This window comes from Rattus rattus, chromosome 13 (assembly GCF_011064425.1).
Source record: "Rattus rattus isolate New Zealand chromosome 13, Rrattus_CSIRO_v1, whole genome shotgun sequence".
NCBI lineage: Eukaryota > Metazoa > Chordata > Mammalia > Rodentia > Muridae > Rattus > Rattus rattus.
In genome coordinates this window covers 26891577-26919069 of record NC_046166.1, presented here as the reverse complement: position 1 = coordinate 26919069, position 27493 = coordinate 26891577, and the positions used below count along the sequence as shown (strand labels likewise).

The 27493-nt window shown below is 37.7% G+C and overlaps 1 protein-coding gene across 1 annotated transcript in view; it reads right to left on the bottom strand.

The window, feature by feature from the left end:
• Positions 1-1274: 1274 nt before the first annotated feature.
• Anxa10 (annexin A10) overlaps positions 1275-27493 on the bottom strand; it is a 76566-nt gene continuing 50347 nt past the window's right edge. The window contains exons 4-12 of the mRNA XM_032919279.1: positions 23224-23337; positions 21675-21765; positions 20021-20100; positions 8203-8256; positions 8020-8113; positions 6776-6871; positions 4709-4767; positions 3933-4055; positions 1275-1539 (exon numbers count right to left, since the gene is read on the bottom strand). Coding sequence (XP_032775170.1) covers positions 1471-1539; positions 3933-4055; positions 4709-4767; positions 6776-6871; positions 8020-8113; positions 8203-8256; positions 20021-20100; positions 21675-21765; positions 23224-23337 — 780 coding nt within the window. The 3' untranslated portion in view covers positions 1275-1470. The remainder of the gene's footprint in view (positions 1540-3932; positions 4056-4708; positions 4768-6775; positions 6872-8019; positions 8114-8202; positions 8257-20020; positions 20101-21674; positions 21766-23223; positions 23338-27493) is intronic.

Below are 27493 nucleotides of genomic sequence, written 5' to 3'. Positions count from 1 at the left end.
CAAGCTCATCGATTGGTAGAATTAACATACTAAAAATGACCATCCTACCAAAATTGATCTGCAGATTCAATCCAGTCTCCATCAATATTCCAACACAATTCTTCAAAGACATGGAAAGAGCAACTCTCAATTTACATGGAAAAACAAAAAAAAACTCAGAATAGTGAAAATAATTCTTAATAATAAAAGAATGACTGGGGGAATCACCATCCCTGACCTCAAGCTATACTACAGAGCAATAGTGATAAAAACTGCATGGTACTGGAACAGAGACAGACAGGTTGATCAATGGAATAGAATTGAAGACCCAGATATAAAACTGCACACTTATGCACACTTGATCTTTGACAAAGAAGCCAAAAATATACAATGGAAAAAAGAAAACATCTTCAATAAATGGTGCTGGTCCAACTGGCTGTCTGCAGGTAGAAAAATGAAAATAGATTCATATTTATCACAATGCACAAAGCTTAAGTCCAAGTCTATCAAGGATGTCAGCATAAACCAGATTAACTGAATCTAATAGAAGAGAAAGTGGCAAAGAACTTTGAACTTATTGTCACATTCAAAAATTTCCTAAACAGAACTCCAATGGCTCAACTCTAAGATCAAGAATTGATAAATGGGACCTCACGAAACTGGAAAGCTTCTGTAAAAAGGACAAATCGGCATCCTACGGATTGGGAAAAATTTTTCACTAATCCCACATCTGATAGAGGGTTAATATCCAAAATATATAAAGAACACAAGAAGTTTACAACCAAAAAATCAAACAACTCAATCAAAAAATGAGGTATAGAAGTAAACCGAGAATTCACAATAGAGGAATCCCAAATGGCTGAGAAGCACTAAAGAAATGTTCAAATTTCTTAGTGATCAGAGAAATGAAAATCAAAAGAACCCTGAGATTCCACCTTACACCAGTCAGAATGGCTAAGATCAATACCTCAGGTGACATCACATGTTGGCAAGGATGTGGAGAAAGAGGAGCACTCTTCCATTGATGGAGGGATAGCCTGAGTCCAGAAAATACCTTTGAGGGTGGACACACACTGACGGTGGACACACATTGAGGGTTGTCACACATGGAGGGTTGTCACACATGGAGGGTTTTCACACTGAAAGTGGTCAGACGCTTCAATTTTATAGATTCCAAACTGATATTAAGACAGTTATGATCAGACTTTCTTATTGTAGGAACTGACAGTTTATATTTAAATAAAATCGAGTCCAATGCAATGCTTTTCTTATTCCACCATATACAATTTATTTAGTTACTAATTGAATAGGGCTACAAATCCAGGATTACATATTTTCAATAGTAGATTTATTTTTGTCTCAGAATAATTGTAGAGATATAAGAAGATATGATTTTATAGTTTAGTTTCAGTGTCAATGACAGCACAAGTTCAGCCGTCTATATCTGGTGTCTATAAAGAAGATTCCATCATCTTCAAACCCTCCCTCTTTTTAATAGTCTTCCACATCACCGGCACAGATGGCAAGCAATGCTTTCTTATAGTGCCCTGAAGCAAAATTCTGAAAAGAAAAAAATAAAGGCACGTAAAACTCAAATCTCTCCCTGTTTCTAAAAGTCAACTGTACATTTTATAATTGCAGTATAAAAGATTCATGGACCATTAGCCTTCACTAAAATTATTTTTTGTCTAAAGATTTTCTAAGTACTATTCGAAGTGAAACTTATTAAAAATAGTGCTGTGCTGTAGTTGAAACGATATGCTTTGTATAGAGCTGGTGAAAGTTTAATGTATATTTATGAGCACAATAACATGTTTTACAGTGAATCTTTTCTTCAGCTTTAGGAATTGATACACCAATGTCACTACTATAGTAAATCAGTGTAGATTCTGGACACTGCCAATGTGTCTCAAAAGATTTGAAAATATTTATACTGTTTAATTCAGTAAATCCTATATCAAGAAATACATTTAAAATATTATCAATTATGGATGAGTACCAGATTTATGCTAGCAACATCTGCCCTTTAATGTTACGTATAACAATGAAAGGCATTCAATCATGTGAGACAGTTTTTTCTATTTCACAACGTACTTTATAAAAAGGATGTCTTGTTTTCATAAAATCCTTTCTTTTGCTAGCAAAATGTTATTGTTTATGTCTGTGTGAAAAAAGATCCACCTTAGTCCACTGGGGCTTTCGCCATCGAGGTGTCTAAGTTAGGGCAGATGGGAAATCTAGGTGACAAAGCGTTATGTGAATACTTCTTTATTGACTCCAGCCTGACATGGCAGGAGGGTCAAAGGAACATCCTGGAGCTTTGTCTTCCCAGCAAGGAGCCTAGCCCCACTTGTGGACTCTGTCTTCATGACTTTACTCTCACATGCCCATCTCCTAGCACCATCCCTTTAGGGCTAGGGTTTCAGTGTAGGAATCTGGAGAAACAAGCTTTCCAGCCACAGCAGGACCTAGAAGTATCTCACTGCCAGGTTTTGGTGGTAGAGAACCAGGGCAACTTTGTTTCTTTTTATCTTCTCCCATCAGGTCTAAAGATTCCAGAATAGGTAGCTGAACGAATGTCATTATAGAATCCATCTTCATAAAAACCATTTATTGTATTAATGCTTCTTTACATAAGGCTGTGTAATTAAGACTCACAGATTAGCAACGCGTTATTTTAACTTGTCTTCAATATGATTAGAAATAATTACAAAGAGCATAAACAAACCAGCTTATTCACTTAGAAATTGAGTTCTGACTCAGTGGTACGAGTTGATCACCACTAACAGCTTTAGGTTTTCGAGAAAGGCATAATAAACCATTTTATCAAAGATTAAAAAAAACATAAAGTTGATTTTAACTGATACATCAATTTCTTAGAGCCATTTTGGCTCCCACAAAGGCTACGAAAGCACTCTGGAATTTATGGCTTCAATCTCTGAGGTGCTGGGAGTTATGTCTTGAATAATACAAGGAACTGAACTGTTTTTGCTTGGACTGGGAGTTTCACTTGAAAACAATGTGAGTTTTCAAGGAATAAATTAAGACATAGTTTCAAGTATGGCGTGTGTTCTCCTGCTCTACTCTCTCCATCCTGAATACCATTTTGGTTTTCTTTGCTGAAGAAACTAAACATAATGATTTTATACTGCACCCACAGATTACATGGATGGACCATATATTTCATTTTTTTGCCAAGTTATATAAGACATTTAAAATGTTTTAGGGAGACCAGAATAAGAAATTGGCCTGTTTGTTTTTGAATTATTTCCTTGCCCTCTGATTGGTGAAGTGTTTGGTCATGTAGAGTTTTACTTATTCAGTAATAAATTTCTCCAAGTTGGTAGTTGATGCTATTTGACTGGCTGCCTTGTTTTCTATGAGGCTTTGAGGAGTGGTGCTGGGCAGCAGTTAATACATTCCCGTGGCAAAATACTGGTTTTTTTTGTTTTGTTTTTGTTTTTGTTTGTTTGTTTGTTTGCTTGCGTGTCTGCTTGCTTGTGTTTCGAGAGGGTTCAAGAAGTGGATCCTAGCCTCTAAGTTGCTTTGGAGCTGAGGGGGACCTTGAAGTGTCGGTTCTCCTATTGCAACCTCAGTAGATCTAGTGTGGGGGTTGCAGGTGAAATCACAGGCAAACTGCCACACCCAGCTGGTCCTGTGCTTTTCACATCAGAAGGGAACCCTGGAACCACAGTCATAGGAAGGGAATATTTTATACAATTACATAAAGAATTTTGTTTAAAAGCAAAGATCAGTATTTCTGTGGTGCAATGACTTTTCCAGGTTGATGTTTGCTAAAGCACTGAACGCTGTCTAAGCTCTTCGAGCCAACCATCCTTGTGAGACATGTAGCTTTTTAGATACCCACAGCAAGTTGTTTCAATTGAAGCTTTTATTTACGGCTCAGAAAGAATAATATGTGAGGTAAAGTCAATTATGAAGAGAAGACTTACTTTGATATCATGAAAGAGGGATTTTCCGAATCTCTCCTTGTAACGTTTCCTTATGGTCATTAGATCTATTTCACTTCTGGCGATTAGAATCCTGATGACAGTTTTGTTATGGAAGCCAAAATCCTAAAAACAACAGAAATGTGGGTAGAGAAAACAGTACTTTAAGACCTGTTCAGCATGGAAGGGCTTCCTTTTCAGTAGCGATTTGCTTGTGGGTCCACAGGACTTAAACATTGCTGTCACTGCTATGGGATGCCTGGGGCCTCCCTTCTCGGAAGTTTCAAACGTCTTTCAAGTGGAACAATGGTGACATCTGGTGGCCACTCAACATAATCTAATGCTTTATATCAGAATATTTTTGAGTATAAATCTACTAACATTTCATAATTTGGGGAGATTACAACAACAAAAATTATGACCAAGTTCCCTGAATCAGAACACACCTGGGATCAGGGCACAGCTGGAATCAGAATAACTATGATTATTTGCCCAGGTCATACACAGGGAAGGCATTAGGCTATTGTTGCCATCATGATGCTTTGAATGATCAGTTTAAATAAATAAAAAATATTAAGATTCTAAACTGCACGAGGTCAATAGTCCCTAAGTCTCATGTGTCTTAAGTGCCCATGTTGTAGAAAGCAGAGATTATCTGCATTTAATGAATTTCACTTTTGGTGTTTAACTTGCTTCCTTTTGCTTGAACACACTTTCTTTGGAATAAAAATAGTAGATAGTAATTTTAAATAAGTTAAAAAAGTATGTGTTATACTTACATGGATTGCCCTGTATAATTTATAAGCAAAGTAGCTTGGTTTATCCTGAACACAACGAACTAGAGAGGAAGAGAGCAAGGAAAAATTTGAGTGACAGGATGTAATTCTTCGGAAGTCGGGAAAGAAATTGAGCACTTACATATTCTTCCAGAATCATCACGTTGCATTATAGTTTCAATACTTAGAATAATGGTAGCACTAGCCACACTCTATCAAAAAGTATAACATATCAATATTTTATTTTGTAATGACAAATGATTGTCTCTGAGCATATGGCCATTATTATTAAATTTTTTAAAATGTGGTGCCAAATATAAAATCAAACACATACAATCCATTCACCTTCCTGATTGACTACCATTCTGATAGCCTCTAAAACTGGTCTATACCAGCAGCTCTTTGATCCCTTAAAGATTCATGAATAGAATTCAGGTCATTTAAGGAGAAACTGTAACAATGTAAACTGTTTCCTCCAGTTTTAGATATTACTTGATTACAATTGTTAGGGCTCTGAGCAGACTGACACCTGTCCAACAGTTGTCCCTGTTAAATATCAGTTGAGACTGTAGACCATCAATTTGAAAAATTAATAGATTAATTACATGAATGAATAATAGATGAGGAACTATAATGTCTCTTCAAAATAAATCCACATTAGTATTTCTGTGCAGTCCAAGCAATTATTTTAGATCATGAGGCCATCTCTTCATCTTTATCTCATTTTTATTACTGCGACAAGGAAACCTGAGAAGTGATTTCTAGAAGGTGAGCTCCCAGAGAGCAGAGGCGAGTGTTGGTATTCCGAGCTTTGTTGACTCACTGTTCCACCCGCATCAACCAAGTTAGAAATGAGAAGCTGCTCATTCAGTGTTGATTGATGGAGTGAGCCAGATCGCTATTTCCTGGTATTACTGATGTCTGCTGTCTGTTCTCTTATGCCCACTGTTTTCTGACAACAGTTTGGGTTGCTTTGAGATTTCAATGACATGAGTTTTAGTCTAACTCTTTGCTTATCACTGATATGTGATATATAACTATTATATTTATTTAGAATTTGAAGAAATCTATCTATCTATCTGTCTGTCTGTCTGTCTGTATATCTGTCATCTATCATCTATCTATCATCTATTTGTCTGTAGCATCTATCTATCTATCTATCTATCTATCTATCTATCTATCTATCTATACATTCATAGACAAAAGCCATCATATCACATGTCTTTAGGGGTTTCATAGGATTCACCTACTCTTTTTTATAGGATGTTTGCTTAAACATCTCGTACTAGATCATTTGTAAAAGTGCTGTGACTGATATCTCAGCTCCATGTCAAGACATTCTTGGGATTGAAAACTCACAATTGAATATTCAGCACATATCTAAGTGTTCATTTGATGCACCTATTATAGGATACTTCACAATGACTTTTAATGTACATTTTCTGCAGTCTGTGCTGCCAAGTCACAGAGTATATGGTAAAGTGTGAACACTTGAAGAGTTTTGATGACTAAGAGCCCTGGTCTTTTCTGTAACGGGCATAACATTTCTAACAACACTGGGAAGGCATGCCTGTGGATCTCACTTCTAATTAATAATTTAGGCTTTCTTTGATGACAAGATTTATTTCTAAAGGGAAATATATTTAGGATAGTAAAAATTTAAAGAACCATCAAACTTAAAAACTTAAAAAAAATCACCGTTCTTCTTGAAGACAGAAACTAGTCACACTGTTAGCATTTATCTGCTCCTGAAACAGGGGGGGAAGTCAATGACTTGAAGTTATGAGAAGTCACTTATGAGTCCAGGCATCCCAGATTTCCCTTTTCTCGTATGGAAATTGAGCTCGTTCTTGGGGGGAATTAATGCCAGTTGATTAATGTTTCCAGGTTGCCAGTTCATTGAATTGAACTACTAGCTGACTGACTGTCTTAGAGTTTAGGATCTTTCAAATAACTGTGCTGAGAAAAATGCTTCAATTAAGCTTCCACTCATGCACAGGTAATCCAGTCAGAGCCATTCAGTGCTGTGAAAGGCAAGGTCGGCTGTTCATCATATGAAATCCAGCTTACCAATTGCAATCAGTAGCTCCTGGAAGTAACCATCATAACAGTCACTGATAGTATCCACCAGGTCTTGGCCAGAAATAGTTTGAAATTCCTGGAAAACTTCAAGAAATTGATGTGATTCGAATGGGATTTTCATAAATATCATAAACTTAAAACAAATACCAATGAGATTATTATACATAGCAAAGGTAAGTATGTTCTCTGAAGTATTTCTTGGTCCTAATATCCATCGTGATGATGTATCTACTCTTAGCAACTAGTATAGATCCCATGAAATGCTAAAACTTGCATGAATCTTGGACTCTAAAGAACTACTATTGCTGGGCTGGGGAATGATGGTTTTCTTGAGTTGGACTCAATGACTCAAGTGTTGATTGATCGATGGGTGGAGAGCACGGTGTGAACTATTGTCTATGAGGCATCTCCAGAAAACATAAATAATAACCAGTATAAGTTTATTTGCCCACACAAACTTTCCGTTAGGGCTTAAATATAAATGTTAAATAAAAAAATACTCTGAGCGATATTGATGATAGGCATTGGAAGAGCTCATTTGAGAAATAGATTACTGTTAGTGACTTCATTACTAACATAAAATGATGTTGAATGAAACTTCCCTCTTTAAAGAATGTACTCAGCTGGCTTTATCCTTGGCAATGTTTTACTTCTCAGCTATTTACTTCTATATAAAGTGCTACTATCATTAGTACTAATCTTTAACTGACACAAAGTAAAAGAGGCACAGTTGAACTAGAGTAGACTGTTGCTAAAACATTGATAGGCCTTTATGTTTCATTTAATTGTACTGTGTTTTTCTAAAAAGGGAAAAGGAAAGGTTGTATAATCTGAAGAAAATCAAGTATAGGTTAATGCGAGCACATCTTGGAGATCAATAGGCACTACTGATATCTCATCAATCATGTTGTCTGTAACACAGAAACAGTAAGCTTGCTGGAGACTGTTCAGACACAATGTAGTGTGCCTATTAGGAAAGAGATAATACATCCAAATAAGTAGCTTTTAAATGTCAGTATTTGAAAGCTATGGAATTTAGCTAGAGGAAAGAAATTAAACGATGTCAGAACTTTATCCCATTGCAGTATCATTAAACGCAACATGCTGTACAGACATAATTCGGAGCAGTAACTGGCTTTTCTACATTTCTGGGTGACATTTCCTCTTTGATCCTAGCTACTTGTATGTCATTCAGTTGGTTAAAGAGTTGGAAAGAGCCTATTTCTAGTTACTCAGCCAAAGTTGTGGGTAGCTCTTGTTGCACAGGATCATCTGCAGCATGGTTTTATGTTCCCCAGTCTTCTGCTGGCAGGCTTCCCACAGCACCTGCAACATCACACAGCCAGGAAGGAGCATTGGACAAGCCTCACTTTACCAAGAGCTCTACTAGTTAGGGGGGAGTCACATCCAGTTACCATTGCATCCTGAGCAGCCATTGCAGGGTCAGTGTAGCCTTCCTCCCTGTTTCCCTGTGAAATAAGCAGGGATCTTCTTTTAGATGCTTTCAATACACGATACAGGGTTCTTGGGACAAAGATCCCCCAATCATCAAACACTAGTGATTCTTTATCAATCTGTCGTATTATTTGGATATTTCAAAACATGAGGAAATGTTATGCAGTTTTGTAAGGAGTTTAATTTTGAGCTTTTCTTCCCAACAGAGGTACATAGTAAAAAAAATGCTGAGATGTTTTCCACTTTTCACCTCTCTGTGTTCCGATCAGGGTGATGGTCCACCTCTTGTGCGATGTGGTAGTAATGGGTTTACACTTAGTGAAATGATGCATGCATAGTCATGTCTTCTTTGTAAAACATGGTTTATGCAACAACAAAATCATGATGAAATCTAGGCTTTGCAAATGGGAATTTTCTCCATTCCTTATGCTATAAACACCAGAGAGTTCATTTGACCTTTGACACAGAAGAAAGGAAGACCAATCAATGTAAGACCCAACAGTCTCCATGGTCCAGCAAGAGGAGAGAGATGGCAGAGTGTATTTCAGGTTTTGAGTCAAAGTATGGAGGGAGAGATTACTAGTTATGATAGAACATTAAGGATCACTGTCTTTTCCCTGTCATGAACTCAGGGAGTTTCCATGTCAGTGAACCCAGTGACATTGGAAGGTGGACAAAGGTGTGTGTGTGTGTGTGTGTGTGTGTGTGTGTGTGTGTGTGTGTGTGTGTTATCTATGTATGTGCATGGTGGAGATAATATTAGATTTAGTTGTCCTGAATTTGTCTCAACTCCTACATTGCATGAATAGAACCTCAATTTTGTTACCTGATTCTTATTTGGCTCAGAAAATGGTGTTGAAGCTTGAACAGTGATGTTTATGACCATCACAAGGTCATTACAATGACAAAGGTTATAGTGAAATAACATTGACTAGAACTGCATGGGAGACAAGTCTGGCTGTTGTAGGGATTCTTCAGATTCTAAAAAAGTAAAGGTGAGGCTAATTAACTTATCCTGTCTCTGACCAGAGACAGGGAAACCATCATTAATTAACTATCTCTACATATGCAGAGTTAGTACTACGAAGCATCCACATATATCACAGACATTACATCCTTACATTGTCTGTGTAGTGTTTCAACACCTGTAATTTCATAGTCAAGGTCTACAATGATGCAGATCTTTGCTATTTAAGGACACCATCAGGTTCTTTGCTAAGACATCCTGTAAGTGATACACACACACACACACACACACACACACACACACACACACACACACACACAGAGAGAGAGAGAGAGAGAGATAGATAGAGAGAGAGATATGTATATGTGTATATGTATATTTATATATACATTTTCCACCTAGTAGCATCTTGGAGAGAAGTGATGATAGCAAGAATCATGAGATCATGAGATTCTCAATCAAAGTAGAAAAAAGTATAAATGTATCAAAAAGATTGAATGTGAATGTGTACCCATATATTTTGACTGTTCAAGGTATTGTGTTCAAGGTTAAATTTACCATATTAAATTTAATATTAAGCAATTTCTATGTTCTTTTTGCTAATTCAAATCTAAACCCATATAGGAAAGTTGACTTATTCATAGAGAAATAAATTAACAATTTCTTTTGACTAAATTTGTAGCCCTGAAACTTTAGGAATAGAAGACAGCATCTAAAAGAATAAAAGCGACTTCACTGCCTAGTGGGATTATGGGTATTTTATCTGTAAGTCATAAACATGTTTCAGTACAAGATCCCTAGAGGTCTTATGTCTCTTTCTCTTATTTTGGAGATAACAATGAATGGACTTAGAGCTATTAAATCAATTGCCCTAGGTCTGAGAGAGTTAAAGAAGGACAATTACTAGATGTCAGTGGCTTTACTTGCTCTGGGATCTAGTTACCATACTAGAACTCATTCTTTACAAACAATATCCTTGGGCTTTCTTTCCAATTATCTGTAATGATTTTTAATTTACCAGAAAAATAAGTGGAAATAATAGAAGCATTATATCTTCTGGGAATGCATATTATTTATTTGATGAGCTTCTCATAGTTATTATCAGTTTTTATCTTATTTGATTTTCTGCAGGCTTTGGTGTAAGTTCATCAGTTTTTCCTCACAGCTCTTCATTACTTGGCTTTATGTAGTCTTTGTTCCTTTGCTTTTGTTTCATTGAAAACTCCCCAGTCTTGGGAACTGGTTTCTCTTAATATTCATTCCCTTAAAGTGCTGAATCTTGTCTCTGTGGTGCTTCGCATTCTTGTCTGTCTTTACTCTTCCTAGTCTTCTACTCTCTGCTATTGATAAGGGTTTAGATTCTGTCTGTGATGTAATGATATTCCCATAGCTGGAATCCATCACAGAATGTTGTATTACTAATTTCCACTTCAGTGGCTAACCCATCATCTCTCTGTGACCCTTTTCTATGTGTACAATTCCATACACTCACAGCCAGCTTCTGGTCTACACTTTCCAGTTTTCCACCTCTCTGTGGATGGCTATTCCATATTTATTGCTCACAGTAAAAACCTGAGTTATATTTGGTTCTTTTTATTTTGTTTCATGTTTCATATAAAATTCCCCAGTAACTAACGCAAACACAGTCCCCCAAGCTCATCCAGGAGCTCTCTTGATTCCTACTATGCTGCCGTGGCTCATAGTTAACGTTATATCCCAGTTGGCTCTATGCTTGTCTCTATAGTTATATTCATTATGCTTACTTATTATTATTTATAGATTTATATGTATTATCTATTATATGTAATAAATATGATATATTTATTATGTATTTATGTTACATTTTATTAAATATAAAATTTATTGTAAATATAATGTGTAACTTCACAGTAGTCATCCACTCAAAAACCCACATAAAGTTTGCCTAACCCCCATGCCACTCAGAATAAATTCCATGTTTATAGAGGCCACAGTTTGACTGATCCTTAGCACTTGCTGCTTCTTTAACCTTATCTTGCCTTGGACTTTTTCTCCAGTTCTGTATACTGACAATTCACTCGATTATATCTATCTGTGGTTTAATTCATTCTTTCATCTCTATGTTTGTTTAAATCTTATATATTTTTCATGTGAGTTAATTTTCATTTATTAGAAGTAAAGTTGGATCATAGCTTAACTTTATAAATTACCATCAAATTGCTTCTTGTGAAAATATTTTTTTGGGAGAGAGGAAATGAATCAGAATACATTTCATATGTTTAATCAGATCTACTCTGACCAACCAATATCACAATGCAACTTATCCATTCTGCCCAGCCCTGCAATTCCTGTCTCCTACATCCTGATTGGTTACATTTTTCATCACTTTCCAAAGATTTTTTTATAATGCCCATACTCATTAGTGTCTTATAGTATGATTTACTTTTTTAGATGTGAACTTCATGAGACCTAGAAGTCTCCTCTGTTTATGGACGATTTCCAATTGTCAGAAATCATATTTGACACATCATAAGTATTGAAGAATTCCTCACAGGGAAGGCAAAGAATCCTTTTTAGATGCCAGACTTTCATATTTGTTTTTTTAATCTTTGAAATATAATCTTTAACTACGCAGCTAAGTAAACTGCAGCATATGCAAAAATTGTGAGGACTACTTAGAGATTTTTCTGCCTTTCTACTTATCTGAGGTAGAAAGGTGATACTCTTGCATGTATAATGTGCAGAGGTGTCCAATTGTATATGGGTAGAGGATTTGAGTAAGGGGAAAAGATCAACAGGACAGAAATTAAAGACAAGAATAACTACTTGAAAATATTTGAGTATGTAAACTGACAGATGATTACAGGAAGCAGGACAATGGCCGCGATGCTCTGGACGCCCACTGTATAGATTTCAGAAAGAGTCCTCAGGAGAACATGGGCAGACATCATGAGGAGAGGCCGGAGCATTTAACCTGCTAGCTTCCCTTCTTTCTCTTTCAGAAAGCACTTGTTCACAGCGTAATTTGCACATGTTGATTAATTAATCTCCAAGAGACTAATGCTTCTTTATTTGACAGATAATTAGACCCTTCACAAATCTAGTGCCATAAAAGCATGCAGGAAGTGGTGTGGGCCTGCTTAATTACTGGCATCAGTGTTCAAGGGGAGTGTGCTCCCCCTCAGTTGTTTCTTTGCAGAAAACTCTGTGCAGACTAAATACAAGGTTTCCCTCTCAGAAAGCATGGCAGTGATTTTCCTCCTGTGTAGCTCCTGAGCACCTTAAATCTCCTATGTTCTAATGTCTTTTCTATAATGCCGAAAGGGGTGTGTCTGAATTTTAATGACGTTTGCAGAATGAAATCTATAAATTATCTTTCTTTTGATTCTGGAAGTGATGGTGCATATAGGACCAGATGGCATGATTGCTACAACTGAAGGGTAATAGAATATTTGTATTGTGGAAGAACTGAGGGAATTAGCTCATATTCGGTGAGCAGCAGTCTGACTCTCAAAAAGGTCACGTGATAAATCCAAAGTTATACAACTGTGGAGGAAGAAGAAAAGATAATTTTCTGTCTGTCTGTCTGTCTCTGTGGCTGCCTATGTATGTATGTATCCTATCTATCTATCTATCTATCTATCTATCTATCTATCTATCATCTATCTATCTATCTATCTATCTTTTACCTACCACCTACTTATCTCTTTTGGTCTGTGTGTCTGTGTGTATGTGCATCTGTCTACAAGTGCCTGAGCATGCATGTGTGAAAGAGAGGGAAAGAGAAACAAGCAGAGTCAGAGAGAGCATGATACCTATTTGAGTGTGGTAAAGACAAGGATAGATGAGATCAGTCTAAACTATAGTATTCCCCAGGTGTCTGAATAGAGGCTATCAGCTCACGATGGTCCAGTGACCTGATCAATGCTTAACTTCCCAAATCACTGCTTTGGAAATAATAAATTTTAAATCAGGAGACCCAAGAAAGTAGTTGCTAAACATAGAAGTCAGAAGTGTATTAAATTTGTATTAGCAGAATTTGTTTTCTCAATTTTTCTATTAGGCGTTCACTAATCCCCATGAAATATACATTATTTTATTTTTTGTGTTTATCATTTTGTGGATAATGTACTGTGAAACTATGTAAGCATGTAATATTAAATAAACATTGTTTGTACAGAATGCTAAGGAAAAGGAACAAGTAAAATACAAAGAAGCAAGCACATTGTAGTAAAGTGATGAATTAAGTAAACTTTTCTTGCTTCCTGCTAAATCCAAGTTCCAATTCACCCTCATTTTATGCTGATGAAAGTTTTACTATACACTTCATGCTGCTTCAAGTTTACACACACACACACACACACACACACACACACACATACACACACACACACACACGTGTGAGCGGAGAAAGCAAGAGGGAGAATGCTCAGACTCCAGTTATCAAACCTAAGAATTAATACTTATCTTGTCAATTTATAACCGTATTAGGTGAAATCCAGTCACAAAATCATGCTTTCCATCTTATAGACATAAAGGAGATTAGATAGATTGATGATAAACAGACAGAGATGAGAGGTAAATAGAAGATAGATGAGAGGTAGATAGGTAAATAAATAGATCGACTATACAGACAGGTAAACACACCAACAAGGAGGCAGACATTTTTCCTCTTGTTCAATTATAATACAGTTGTATACAAGACTCTCTGAATGGAAACTTTTTAATTTATATTATGTAGTACCATTACTTAAGAAAGAAGACAGTCCTAAATTTAGAGGATGTTTTAATTAAAATTAACCTCATGGTGGCCAGCAAGATGAGTGCTTGCCTACTTGCCTGATGGCCTGACTTTGATCCCTACAGCCTCCATGGTGGAAGGAGACAACTGACTTCTGTAAGTAGCTCTCCCAGGTTCCACATGTGTGTTGTGGCATGCAGACATGAGAGAACTACAAAATGTGGTAAAACTTACTTTATGAAATGTAAAATTTAGAAATGAGCTATTGACATAATACTAAATACCTTAAAACACCTAATTATTTTCTGAAAGAAAACCTTCCATTTCAAATCAAAGTAATATCACTGTGTCACTGTACTCAGAGGTCTTAATTAGGGCTGTAATAATCTGCAGTCCATTTTCATTTTACATGTTAGTAGAATTTAAAATTATCACTCCAGGTCTTGATTAATTAAAGTCAGCGATGGGGGCAGTTTTATGAGCTGTGTATTCACAACAAGCACTCCAAACCAAACACAGTCAAACCAATACCATGTAAAATAAAGCAAGTCCTTGATTTCTCATAAAATGTAAATTTTAGTTTAACTAATGGGTCAATAGATTTGCTTGGAAGTGTGTGTCTTTTTAAAAACTCTTTTGCTTATACTAAAAATAGATCCTTCTGTCATACAACACATCCCAACCACAGTTTCCACTCCGTCCACTTCTCCCTTCTTCTTCTTCCCTGGATCCACTCCTCTTCCATTTTCTCTTCAGAAAGGAGCAGGCCTCCAAGAGGCAATAGCCAAAACATGACAAAACAAAATACAACAAGACAAGGAGAAAGCCTTTATATTGAGACTGGGCAATATGTTTCACTTTTATAAATGGAGAAATTCGAAAGAATCGAATTGGTCATTAACAGTCTTCTTTGGTGTGAAGTCAGTAATAGTTGGCTTCATGAGCAGTTTACAAAGAAAGGCGTTTCTCTAATTTTTTGTTTTTTAGATGAAATAAAAAATTAGGTTAGTACATGAAGTAATGATATCATTATGGTATATTCATCCATACGCCTCATTATAATTTGTATTTTTTATTAACTCTCTTCTTCTGTTGCCCTCTCTCACACTGTCAGCAGTCTTAGCTGAAAAATTGACAGTAATTTAGAAAGAGAAACACGAGGTAGCAATAAATGGTCCTCAGGAAAAAGGGGCAAGAGATGGAGTAAGAATGAATTTGACACAAAAGTGGACAGAGGGCTCTCAGGGTGGCTGGTGGGTACAGGTGCTTGCTGTGCAGGCCTGATGCTCCAATCCCTGGGGCCCAACTAAAGATGACAGGAGAGAAATAACGGCACAAAGTTGCACTCTGACCTCCCTACAGATGCGTTGGTGCATTCATCCCACACCACACATACAGTCGTAGAAATAGCAATAGTAGTGGGAAAAGAAAATGAAATACTTTTTAAGTTTTGATGTTCACTGTAGATGATCACCAAACTTATTTTAACCTGTTTAAAACTAATGGGATAACATGTTCAGCCACTCCTGATTTTAAATAGGGCAAGTTCGACTTACATTTAACCAATGAAATTTGAGAGAGAAAATTACAGCCATTATAAGAAAACCCCAACCTCCTATGAATGACCCTCTACAGTGCTGTTGATTCCGGAGATTGAAGTGACATAATGAATGGGGAGTTAAGAAGATGGATGGAGACTGAACCCTGTGAGACAAGCTCTCTCATCATCATCAGTTGTCCTGGTCTTCATGGGACCTTGAGAAATAGAACTTGTCCTATGCCTTTAAGCTCCTGTTAGCCTAGAAGGGAGAAGATCCTTGTAGGTGCCCAGTTATGTTACTTGAGAAATGCAGAGTGCTTGAAAGGAAGACTGTATTACAACTTGGCCTTGCCGTAACAACGGGCCCACTTCATTGTCTGAGAAATAAAGAGACATATTGGGGATGCAAGTCCTTTAAAGCTGCATCTCAGAAAGTTCAGAGCGTGCACAGTTGTGCATGAATCTGAGTATGCGTGTCATCCTTCTTCCAAGTTATTTAGGATTATTTACTTTTAAAGATGTCACAAACCCATGTTCAAAAAGGAGTGGACTATGCAGTTTTTGAGCAAACTACTGACCCTTTTAAGTTTGTCAAAACTGAGCTCTCAAGGAAGGTATGCTCCATGGTAACCCTTCCCAGGAAAGAAAAGGGGAAATGGCCACAGTAACCTGCTAGCTACACCTCAGTTTAAAAGGCGGCCAGAAAAACGCACAGGTTAAAAACAGTTTAGGGAGCAGGTTGGAATGGCTCCACGGGTAAAGAAAGGCATTTGTTGCTAAATCTGATGGCATGATTTTGTTCCCTGGTACCCACAAGGCAGAAGGAGAGAACCAGCTTTCACAAGTTTTACATGGGCTACCCCCATCAATAAAATTTTAATAGAAAAATCTAGGAAGGCAAATCCAGTAACTGGCAAAAGAGCTTGTTCAGAGCAAAGAAAGAATACACGAAGTGTAACACTGTATTTTCATCTGCTGACTCTAGAGAAAGAATGTGGGTCTGGGAAGCCAAATTGTGCTCTCTTTTCTATTTCATCAGCCCTCAGAAAACACACCAGTGACGTTATACAGTCTGAGCTGGATGTATATTTAGGAACACACACACACACACACACACACACACACACACACACGCACGCACGCACGCACGCACGCACGCACGCACGCACGCACGCATGCGCACGCGCACGCACGCACGCACGCATGCGCACGCGCACAGACTCATAAAGGAAAAAGAGGCCATGAATTTGAAAATAAACAAGAAGGGTTTGGAGGGAAGAAAGAGAACGTAGAAATGAGTTGATTCTATTAACTGTAAAACAGAATGTGTGTGTTAGTCCCCTGCACTCCTTTTCTTTGGTGGATCCTTTTGTGTCTTTACTGCAAAGGACAATTCCTTGTGCTCCCTTCTTTTTCTCCCTTTTTTATTTAAATCCAGAAAATTTTATTCTTTATGATAACAATGTCCAGCATGATAGTGGTAAGATGGCCACAGCAGAGTATACATGTGTTTCTTCCTGTATTGGTAATCATATCAACAAAGGTAAACTAGGTGATATCATAGAGCATGCTGTGTTATTCAGTTTTTCTTTTTTCTATGGATATTTTTATTTACATTTCAAATGTTACCCCTTTTCTGGTTTCTTGTTCATAAACGCCCTATCCCATCCCCCCTCCTACTGCTTCTATGAGGGAGTTCCCCCACTTATCCACCCACCCCTTCCTGCCTCCCTGCCCTGACATTTCCTTACACTGGGGGTTGAGTCTTGGCAGGAGCAAGGGCTTCTCCTCCCATTGGTGCACAACAAGGCTACCCTCTGCTACATATACAGCTGGAGCCATGGGTCTTTCTATGTGTACTCTTTGGATGGTGGTTTAGTCCCTGGGAGCTCTGGTTTTTGGTCTTGTTGTTCTTGTGGGCCTGCAAACCCCTTCAGCTCCTTTAATCCTTTAACTCCTCCAATGGGGACCCCATTCTCAGTTCAATGGTTGACTGCGAGCATCTGCCTCTGTATTGGTCAGGCTCTGGCAGAGCCTCTGAGGAGACAGCTATATCAGGCCCCTGTCAGCATGTACTTCTTGGCATCACCAATAGTGTCTTGGTTTGGTGGCTGTATGTATATGGGCTGAATTCCCAGGTGGGGCAGTCTCTGGATGGCCTTTCCTTCAGTCTCTGCTCCAAAAATTGTCTCCATATTTTCTCCTATGAATATTTTTGTTCCCCCTTCTAAGGACTGAAGCATCCACACTTTGGTTGTCCTTCTTCTTGAGTTTCATGTGGTCTGTCGATTGTATCATTGGATAATCCCAGCCTTTGGGCTAATATCCACTTATGGGTGACTACATATCATGTGTGTGTTTTTGTGATTAGGTTACCTCACTCAGAATGATGTTTTCTAGTTCAATCCATTTACCTATAAATTTCATGAAGTCATTTTTTAAATAGCTGAGTGAACTCCTGGGTCCTCAGGTAGTTCAATGTCCAATTTTCTGAGAAACTTCCAGACTGATTTCCACAGTGGTTGTACCAGCTTGCAATCCCACCAACAATGGAGGGGTGTTCCTCTTTCTTCACATCCTCACCAGCATCTATTGTCACCTGAGTTTTTAACTTAGCCATTCTGACTGGTGTGAGGCTAAATCTCAGGGTTGTTTTGATTTTCATTTCCCTGATGACTAAGGATGTTGAACATTTCGTTAGGTACTTCTCAGTCATTTGATGTTCCTCAGCTGAAAATTTTTTGTTTAGCTCTGTACCCCATTTTTAAAAGGGTTATTTGATTCTCTGTCGTCTAACTTCTTGAGTTCTTTGTATAAATTGGATATTAGCTCTCTATCAAATGTAGCATTGGTAAAGATCTTTTCCCAATCTGTTGGATACTATTTTGTCCCAATGACAGTGTCCTTTGCCTTACAGAAGCTTTGCAGTTTTATGAGATCCCATTTGTCAATTCTTGATCTTAGAGCATAAACCATTGGTGTTTTATTCAGGAAATTTTTCCCAGTGCCCATGTGTTTGAAATTCTTCCCCACTTTTTCTTCTGTTAGTTTGAGAGTATCTGGTTTGATGTGGAGGTCCTTGATCCATTTAGACTTAAGCTTTGTACATACTGATAAGAATGGATCGATCTGCATTCTTCTTTTTTTTCTCCATCTTTATTAAATTGGGTATTTCTTATTTACATTTCAATTGTTATTCCCTTTCCCGGTTTCCAGGCCAACATCCCCCTAAACCCCCCCTCCCCTTCTATATGGGTGTTCCACATGCTGACCTCCAGTTGAACCAGCACCATTTGTTGAAAATGCTATCTTTTTTCCACTGGATGGTTTTAGCTCTTTTGTAAAATAACAGGTGACAATAGGTGTGTGGTTCATTTCTGGGTCTTCAATTCTCTTCCACTGATCCACTTGCCTGTCTCTGTACCAATACCATACAGTGCGTCCTTCTTCAAAGGCAGTGATTCTCTTCTTCACTGCTCATTATCATGTATGAAATTCTATGATTTGAATACATTATTTTCTTTCTATGAATTTAACAAATTTGCTTTGCTAATGACGGGGCTATATTTTTGATGTGTAAAGGAAAGTTTTATAGATTTAGAAATTATTATTTTATTTAGACAAACACTGTGAAACACACACATACACACAGAGAGAGAAAGAGAGAGAGAGAGAGAGAGCAGAACTTACACAGCATAGCATACATATCAAAATATACATGCTATAAATACACACTTTATAAAAATAAAGAAAAGCCCATGGCCTGTAAGTTGTCTTCTGAACCTGTGAGATTTTGTACTTTTATTATTTAAATTCAGATCACTGATTCCACTTGAAATCCTGAATGCCTTTCCTCAATAGGATGACAGGAACATTCGAAAGCAGACATAAACTAAAAGGTAATTATACTTTAAAATATCACTATTATTACAATGCTAATATGTGGAATGTTTTTGATAAATGTTAATTGGATAGAAATAATTGCATACCATTTAGTCATTATAGAAAAAGAAGATAAATGACAAAATATAAGTTTCATTAGAAGTAAGGTCATTCTTTGGTAATATACAGTATAGTAGAACTTGTACAGGCATCACAAGTACTGAAATCTTTTGCTGGCAGTGAAATACAATAGGATCTAATTCAGTTCTGCATTTCAATGCACTGGCTCGATGGGACAGTTGTTGCGCATGTGTGTGCATGCACACACAAACACCACAAACCCTGACACACATTTTTCTTTTCTTTTCTTTTTTTTTTTTTGCTGCTGGTCATACGTGTCCTTTTCCAGGTTAGGGAAGCACTTCACACACACACACACACACACACACACACACACACACACACACACACACACACACTATGTATATATATAAATATATATATTTATAACACATGTGAGTCAAATTTTAAATTAAGTGACTCAAACTTGGCTGCTGTTAAATTTTATTGCATAGAATACATACAACTATAATAGACCTTGATTTTCTGTTCTATTTAGCAAGAATGAAATGTCTCTATTTTATAAAGTGTGATTTTGCAATGTCATACCTGGACCAAGTTCATAAGAGTATCTCGGAAGTGTCCTGATGTCTCTGAATAAATGTCCTCTTGAAGGTTATTGCTGTATTCTGGGCAATAAAATATCCATGTTAACAACATGGTTTAAATCATTCCACTTAGAAAAAGCCTTAAATCTGTTCAGAAGCATAAGCAGTGACTGTGAGAACTACTCAATGCTCACAATACACAATGGGATGGAAATTAATGCAATTTTTTTTCTTTCTGGAGCTGAGGACCGAACCCAGGGCCTTGAGCTTGCTAGGCAAGCACTCTACCACTGAACTAAATCCCCAACCCACAAAATTTTTGATAGGAAAATAATCATACTTTTATTTTAAGAGGTGAAAAAGTTTGATTTTGAGGTAACTTGCTGGGACAATGACATTTACATAAAGTAAAACAATGTATTTGTCAAGCAATGGTTACTCTTTGTTGTATTTTTACTCTACTCAGGTAGAGTAAAGGACAATGCTCTCCAGAATCAAGATGCTGGGCACTCCCTGCCATAGGAAAGCATCTGCCTCATAGACGTTTGTGATCACACTTGAACAAAATTCGCTTGATTTTCTGGAGAATTATTTCCTTTTTGGGGTCATACTCCTCAGTTTTAGTTATTGAACCAATTGGTTTTGCGTGAGTCATATTGCTTCATTTTATTGTCTCTCATATTTTAGGCTGATTGATTATAAGTGCATATATTTATATGGTACAATATAATGTTTCAACCTATGCATACATTGTGTAATGCTATCCACCAGTTACTTACCATTCCTATTTGATATGGCTACTTCTCTCTGTCAGCCACATTGATACATTATCATTATTTCTCTTCACTCTGTGAAGCAGACTACCAGAACTTACTTCTCCAATATAATTGTGTCGGTGAAGCAGTTGATCAACCTCCCCATCCTTCCTTCTACAGACTTAAGAGCTACCGAAAAAGTCTCTTTAAAAAAGATTTTTTTTAATGTATATGAGTATACATTTGATGTCTTCAGACACACCAGAAGAAGGCATCTGATTCCATTACAAATGGTTGTGAGCCGCCATGTGGTTGTTGGACCTCTGGAAGAGCAGTCAGTGCTCTTAACCACTCCAGCTCAAAAACTTCTACTTTACTCCAATGAGTCTTAGTTCAAATGTAATAGTGCCTATCACCTTGGATGTCATCTTGACACATCTGGGAAGAGGAAACATCAAACATTGATTCCTTCAGACTGGTGTGTGGGGCTGTCTATAGTGGAATTTTCTTGTTTGCTAATTGAGGTAGGAGGGTGCTGCCTATTGTAACTGGTGCCTTCTCTGGGCAGGTTGGCCTTAGCTGGACAAGAAAGGTAACTGAACAAGGCAGGGGAAGCATACTAGTAAAAAGTGTTTATTATTTCTGATTCATTTCTTGCCTCATATTTCCATTTGAGTTCCTGATCTAACTCCGATCAGTGATGGACTGCAATGTGTAGGTCAAATAAACTGTCCCTTTCCTCTTGCTTCTGGTCAGGGTTTACCCCAGCAACAGAAACAAACCAGAACGGTAGCTTAAAATTATTTAAAATAAATACATGAAATGGAATACTTTTATGTGTTATTTGAAAAGTGTGGTTGTACATGTGCACAATGCATACATATTTATATATTTCCTTACGTAAACAGTAGGCTTCTCGCATCTGGAAAATCTCCCCATTTGTTCTCGAAGCTAATATTTCAATGAGGCAATTCTCGTCAGTTCCTGCTCCCTAAAAGTCAGAGAGAAATACGAAGATCCTTTTATTTGGAACACTAGGTCTACTTTATGTACAGTAAACAAACAAAGCATTCATGGTGTTCTTAGAGTAGGTAGATGGGGAACGAAGGGTTTTCTGGATAAACGTCAGCCCCCTCTGGTCTATGTCAGCTGTGCACTGTTTGATGTCCTTAGAAAGATGATGCTGTCTGTAGGAACTTGGTCCTTTTATTTGGAAAAATGTTATGGACATTACAATCGACACAGGAAAGAAAACACACTAAATGTTTCCACTGTCCTTTGGAGTGGAATTTGAAACTCTGTGTGTTGCTGCAATATCAGGACTTGATTATTAGTTTGAAACTGGAATATCAGTTTGAAAATAGAACACAGAGCTCATAGTTTATCAAGCCTATTTTGGTGATTCATGCTTGCCTCTCCCTAGCTGTGGAACTGTGCTCCTATTGCCTCAACATTTGAACTGACTGTATTCTGTGGTATCATTTAGCATACAGTGATATCACTAATCTGTTGTCATGGTCTTAAAGGCAACAATCTTTTCCAAGAAGTTTTTGGGAGGATCTTTTCCATCCAAACAGTAGCATGAGACCTCACTCTTACACTTTGTGACTACATGGTTTTATAAGAAATGGTGATTGGAATGTAAAATTTGGAAAATATATGATTGGTTGGTCTTCCGATGAATTTTATAAAATCACTATTCTGATATATATATATATATATATGTATATATATATCTACTAAAATCTGTGTATTTTTAATGTTTTGTCTCTTGCCTCATCTCTGTCACACATAAGCACTTTAGGGAAGTATTTAAATGATCTTAAAGGTGTTTATTGTCAACAGTTGAAGGAAGTCAAAGGCTCTCTTTTTCCCACATCTCCATACAATAAAATCTGTAATTTATTTCATAAAATGACTTTTCTGAAAGATCTTAGTTTTTTTAAAAAATAATTTTGATACATCTGAGTAGTACTAACCATATGTATTTAACTTATGGTCATACAAAATAACAATGTCATTGATATTTTGACTCTGATATAGTATTTTATTTTGATTCTGAGCCAAATAAGTTTAAAAGAGTCTCATGAATTTGAACACATCTTCCTCAACATGAGAGCACATATGGAAGACAGACCAATCAGAAGAGCACCATGAGCTACCTCACTCATTCCTGTTGAACCTGAGCTTGAAGATGGTGGAGTATGTCTGAGGCTCTACAATTGAAGAATAGGCGGCCTGGTCCCTTGACTCACTCTCCCTGAAAGCCTCTTTTCACCCCAGAATTTCCAGTGACACAAAAGATATTCTCTTTTGTCTCCCTGATTTTACAAACTGCAGGACCATCACAGGGAAGTCTGTCCTTTGTTGAAATCTGAGCCTGTCCCTGTCACAGGTGTATGATTGGGTCAGCCTGTATCTGACGCAGGTAGATTACTGGGCCATTCACCTTCATGGCATGCCACAGCTCGTGAGCATCATAAGATGGTGGTGGATACATCAGGCCCACCATCACTTCTTTGAAGTGAGATGAGAGTTGCTCCTTCAGATCTGCAATCAGGTCCTATGGAGAAAGAAGCAAACAAATGAAAACATGCACCGAGTTTATAAGAGAAATATGACTGGGAGCAATCTTTTATGAAAATGTCCTTTTTGTATCCTCCAGCAATAGGTCTGGTTTTGATTTACATACATATCTTTGGGTTACACTAGACAATGGATTTGGAATGACTGCTTTATCAATCACTTCTGTGTGGAAATTTTAGTCACAGCAGTAGAGGAGCTATTTCCATTTGTAATCCTCAACCTGCATGCTTCTTCTGGTATCCTTATGAAAATAAACATTGAACCTGCCAACATTTGAGCTTGCAGTCCTTGGTTTTCCTGGACATAACTAATGACCCATTAATCCTTAAATAAAACACATGTCTCATTTCATTTCCTCATACAAAGTCTTTTTAGCAGGGTATATTTGGTCACTCTATGGACGAAAACTTACATAAACTAATTATTCTTATACCCTTTTTTCAAATAACAGCCACATTATATAAAATATTGAGTGTTACTTAAGTAGAAAAACATACAAGCTAGATTTTACTTTCTGGAATACAGGTATAAAATATTAAACTAATATTTTAGATTTCATTTTCTATTTTTCTGGTATGCTAAGAAATTTAAAAATATGCTAAATTACATTTCTATAAGTTTATCAGGACAATTGAAAGATATTTAAATTTATTGTGTTTTGCTGAAATATGTAAAGTATATCTAGTTCTACTTAAAGGTGTGCGATAGTATTTAGTATTTATACCATTAGTGAGGCATAATAAGCTTTATTAGAATAAATTCAATCTTGTCATACTTTATTAGCAAGACAGAGATATTAGAAAAGAAAGACTTGAAGGATAGGGAAGTTGCTGGCTGGGATTAAATAGAATGTGCATGTAAAGTGACAAACTGTAAGTCATCATCAAGTTGGTTTAAAATCTCACCGTTTATGGAGGCTCAGACATTGTTAGTCCAACCTGTCCTCACATGCCCTGAGAAATGGCCCTGAAAAACTGAGATCTGAGCAAAGCAGACGGAAGAGTGAGAATTTAAGTAACCACTATTTACTGCTCCTATATTCCAGAATGCACTTTGAGGATTTGAAAAGAATTCTGATTCGCTACATCAATTCTCCAACAAGCTGTAAATAGTGCACTGTATAGGTGAAAAATAAGAAGCGGGGCCTGGATATGATCTCTGTAGTTTTTTTCATTTTTAAAATTTTTATTGGTTATTTTAGTTGTTTACATTTCAAATGTTACCCCCTCCCCAGTTTCCCTTCCACAAGTCCCCTATCCCCTCCTCTCTCCCCTTATGAGGTTGCTCCCCAACCTGTCTATACCTACTCCTGCCTCAGCAGCCTAGCATTCCCCTCTCCTGGGTCATCAACCCTCCACATGATCAAGGGGCTGCCCTCCCAGTGATGCCAACATAAGGAAATCCTCTGCTACATATACAGCTGGAGCCATGCGTACCCCTTGCGTACTCTTCGGTTGGTGGTTTAGTCCCTAGGAGCTCTGGGGGGTCTGGTTGGTTGATATTGTTGTTCTTCCTATGGGACTGTAAACCCCTTCAGTTCCAATAGTCCTTGCCCTTACTCCTCTATTGGGATCCCTGCGCTCAGTCCAGTGTTTGCCTGTGTACATCAGCATCTGTATTGGTTCGGCTTTGGCAAAGTCTCTCAGGAGACAGCTATACCGCGCTCCTATCAGTAAGCACTTCTTGGCATCAGCAATAGTTTCTGGGTTTGGTATCAGCAGATGGGATAGATTCCTAAGTGGGGCAGTCTCTGGATGGCCTTTCCTTCAGTTTCTGCTCCAATCTTTGTCCCTGCATTTCGTTTTGACAGGACGAATTCTGGATTAATACTTTTGAGGTGGGTGGGTGACCCCATCCCTCAACTGGGGGCCATGCCTATCCATTGGATATGGTCTCTACAGGTTCTTTCTCCCCTTTGTTGGATATTTTCGCTAAAGTACTCCCCATTGGGTCCTGAGAACCTCTGATCTTTAACAATTGAGCCAAAACCTTCTAGTTGTAAAAAGACAGCATTTTCAACACATGGTGCTGGTTCAACTTGAGGTCAGCACGTACAAGAATGCAAATTGACCCGTTCTTATCTCCCTGTACAAAGCTCAAGCCCAAGTGGATCAAGAACCTCCACATAAAACCAGATATGATGAATCTAATAGAAGAGAAAGTGGGAAAGAACCTTGAACACATTGGTATAGGGGGAAATTCCCTGAACTGAAAATCAGTGGCTTATGCCCAAAGATCAACAATTGACAAATGGAACCTCATAAAATTGAAAAGCTTCTGTAAGGCAAAGGACACTGTCAATAGGAAAAATTGCAACCAACAGATTTGAAAAGATCTTTACCAATCCTGCATCTGATAAAGGGTTAATATCCCATATATATAAAGAACTTATGAAGGTGGACTTCAAAGAACCGAATAACCCTCTTAAAAGTGGGGTACAGAGCTAAACAGAATTTTTTATTATGCATAGGCAAAGAGCATTTATTCATCAAAAATTTCTGCATGCAAGGGTCTCCCCATTTGGGAATGGAGACACCCAGTGGACTCACAGGCCCAGCTTTTATTGTCAGGGGAATTCCAGGGACGGGTATGTGCCTTTTACCTTGATTGGCTAGCTCTATCTCTAGGGGTCTGACTGATTATAATTGGTTAAAGCTCTAGGGACTTTCCAGGATGATTGCTTACTCATTATAGCTGCCTATGTTTGCTTCCAACAAGATGATAAGGTGTCCTCAGATTGGTCACCTGCAGCTGTGGTTGGCTGACCACAGGCTCCTGAATCCTGGTTCTCATTCAGGGGAAATAGCAACTTAGGCCTACTCCCCTGAAATATCAGTTTGCAGCCTGCTATGGAGTCAGCTTGGCTTTGACTGACTCAGTCCTCTCATTCTGATTTGTAACTGAATCAAATCATTGATTCATCAGTTCTTTCCAAGGTCCAAGTTGTTGGCCAATGGATAAATTGGAACCTAAGAACCATAAATTTTATTACTGAAATGCAGACTTTTTTGACTTAGCATCTTAACCGAGGAATCTCAAATGGCTGAGAAGGACTTAAAAAAATGTTCAATCTCCTTAGTCATTAAAACAACCCTGAGATTCAACCTCACACCAATCAGAATGGCTAAGATAAAAAACTCAGGTGACAGTAGATGCTGACAAGGATGTGGAGAAAGAGGAACACTCCTTCATTGTTGGTGGGATTGCAGACTGGTACAACCGTTCTGGAAATCAGTCTGGAGGTTCCTCAGAAAATTGGAAATAGTTTTACCTGAGGACCCAGCTATAAAACTTCTGGCCATATATCCAAAAGATGCCCCAACATATAAAAAGGACTCATACTCTACTATGTTCATAGCAGCCTTATTTATAATAGCCAGAAGCTGGAAACAACCCAGATGTTCTTCAACAGAGGAAAGGATACAGAAAATGTGGTACATTACACAGTGGAGTACTACTCAGCTATTAAAAACAATGGTTTCATGAAATTCACAGGCAAATGAAACTTGAAAACATTCTGAGTGAGGTAACCCAGTCACAAAAGAACACACATGGTGTGTACTCACTGATAAGTGGATATTAAATAGTGGATAAAGAAGCTCTGAGTACCCATGATACAACTCACAGATCATATGAAACTCAAGAAGAAAGATGATCACACCAAAGTGTGGATGCTACAGTACTACTCGGTAGAGGGAAGAGAATAATGTCTGGGAAATAGAGGGAGAGAGGGATATGGGAGGGAGAGAGGAGAGGGAGGGGAAAAGGGAGGCCAGTTCAGATATGGGAGGGGATGGGGAGAAGCACAGAGCTTCGGGAATTTGAAAGTAGGTGTGCAGCAGTGGGAGAGAGGGAACTGGAACTAGCCACTCAAAAGTGCCAGATCTCTGTAGTTTTTAAAAGATAGTCTTACTGTATTGCCTAAGTTGGCCTTGAATTCACTATCCTCTTGCCTCAGCCTCCTGAATACTGTAATTCCAGGTGCATGCCACGATGCCTAGCCAGTCTGATTGTGTAGGAAACAGGGGCCCTAGGTAGTGAATACAGCATATATTTTGAGAATGAGGAGTTTATGTTCCCTTGCAATGGATTGAAAATATTAATGCATACAGACGTTCAACATGCCATTATGA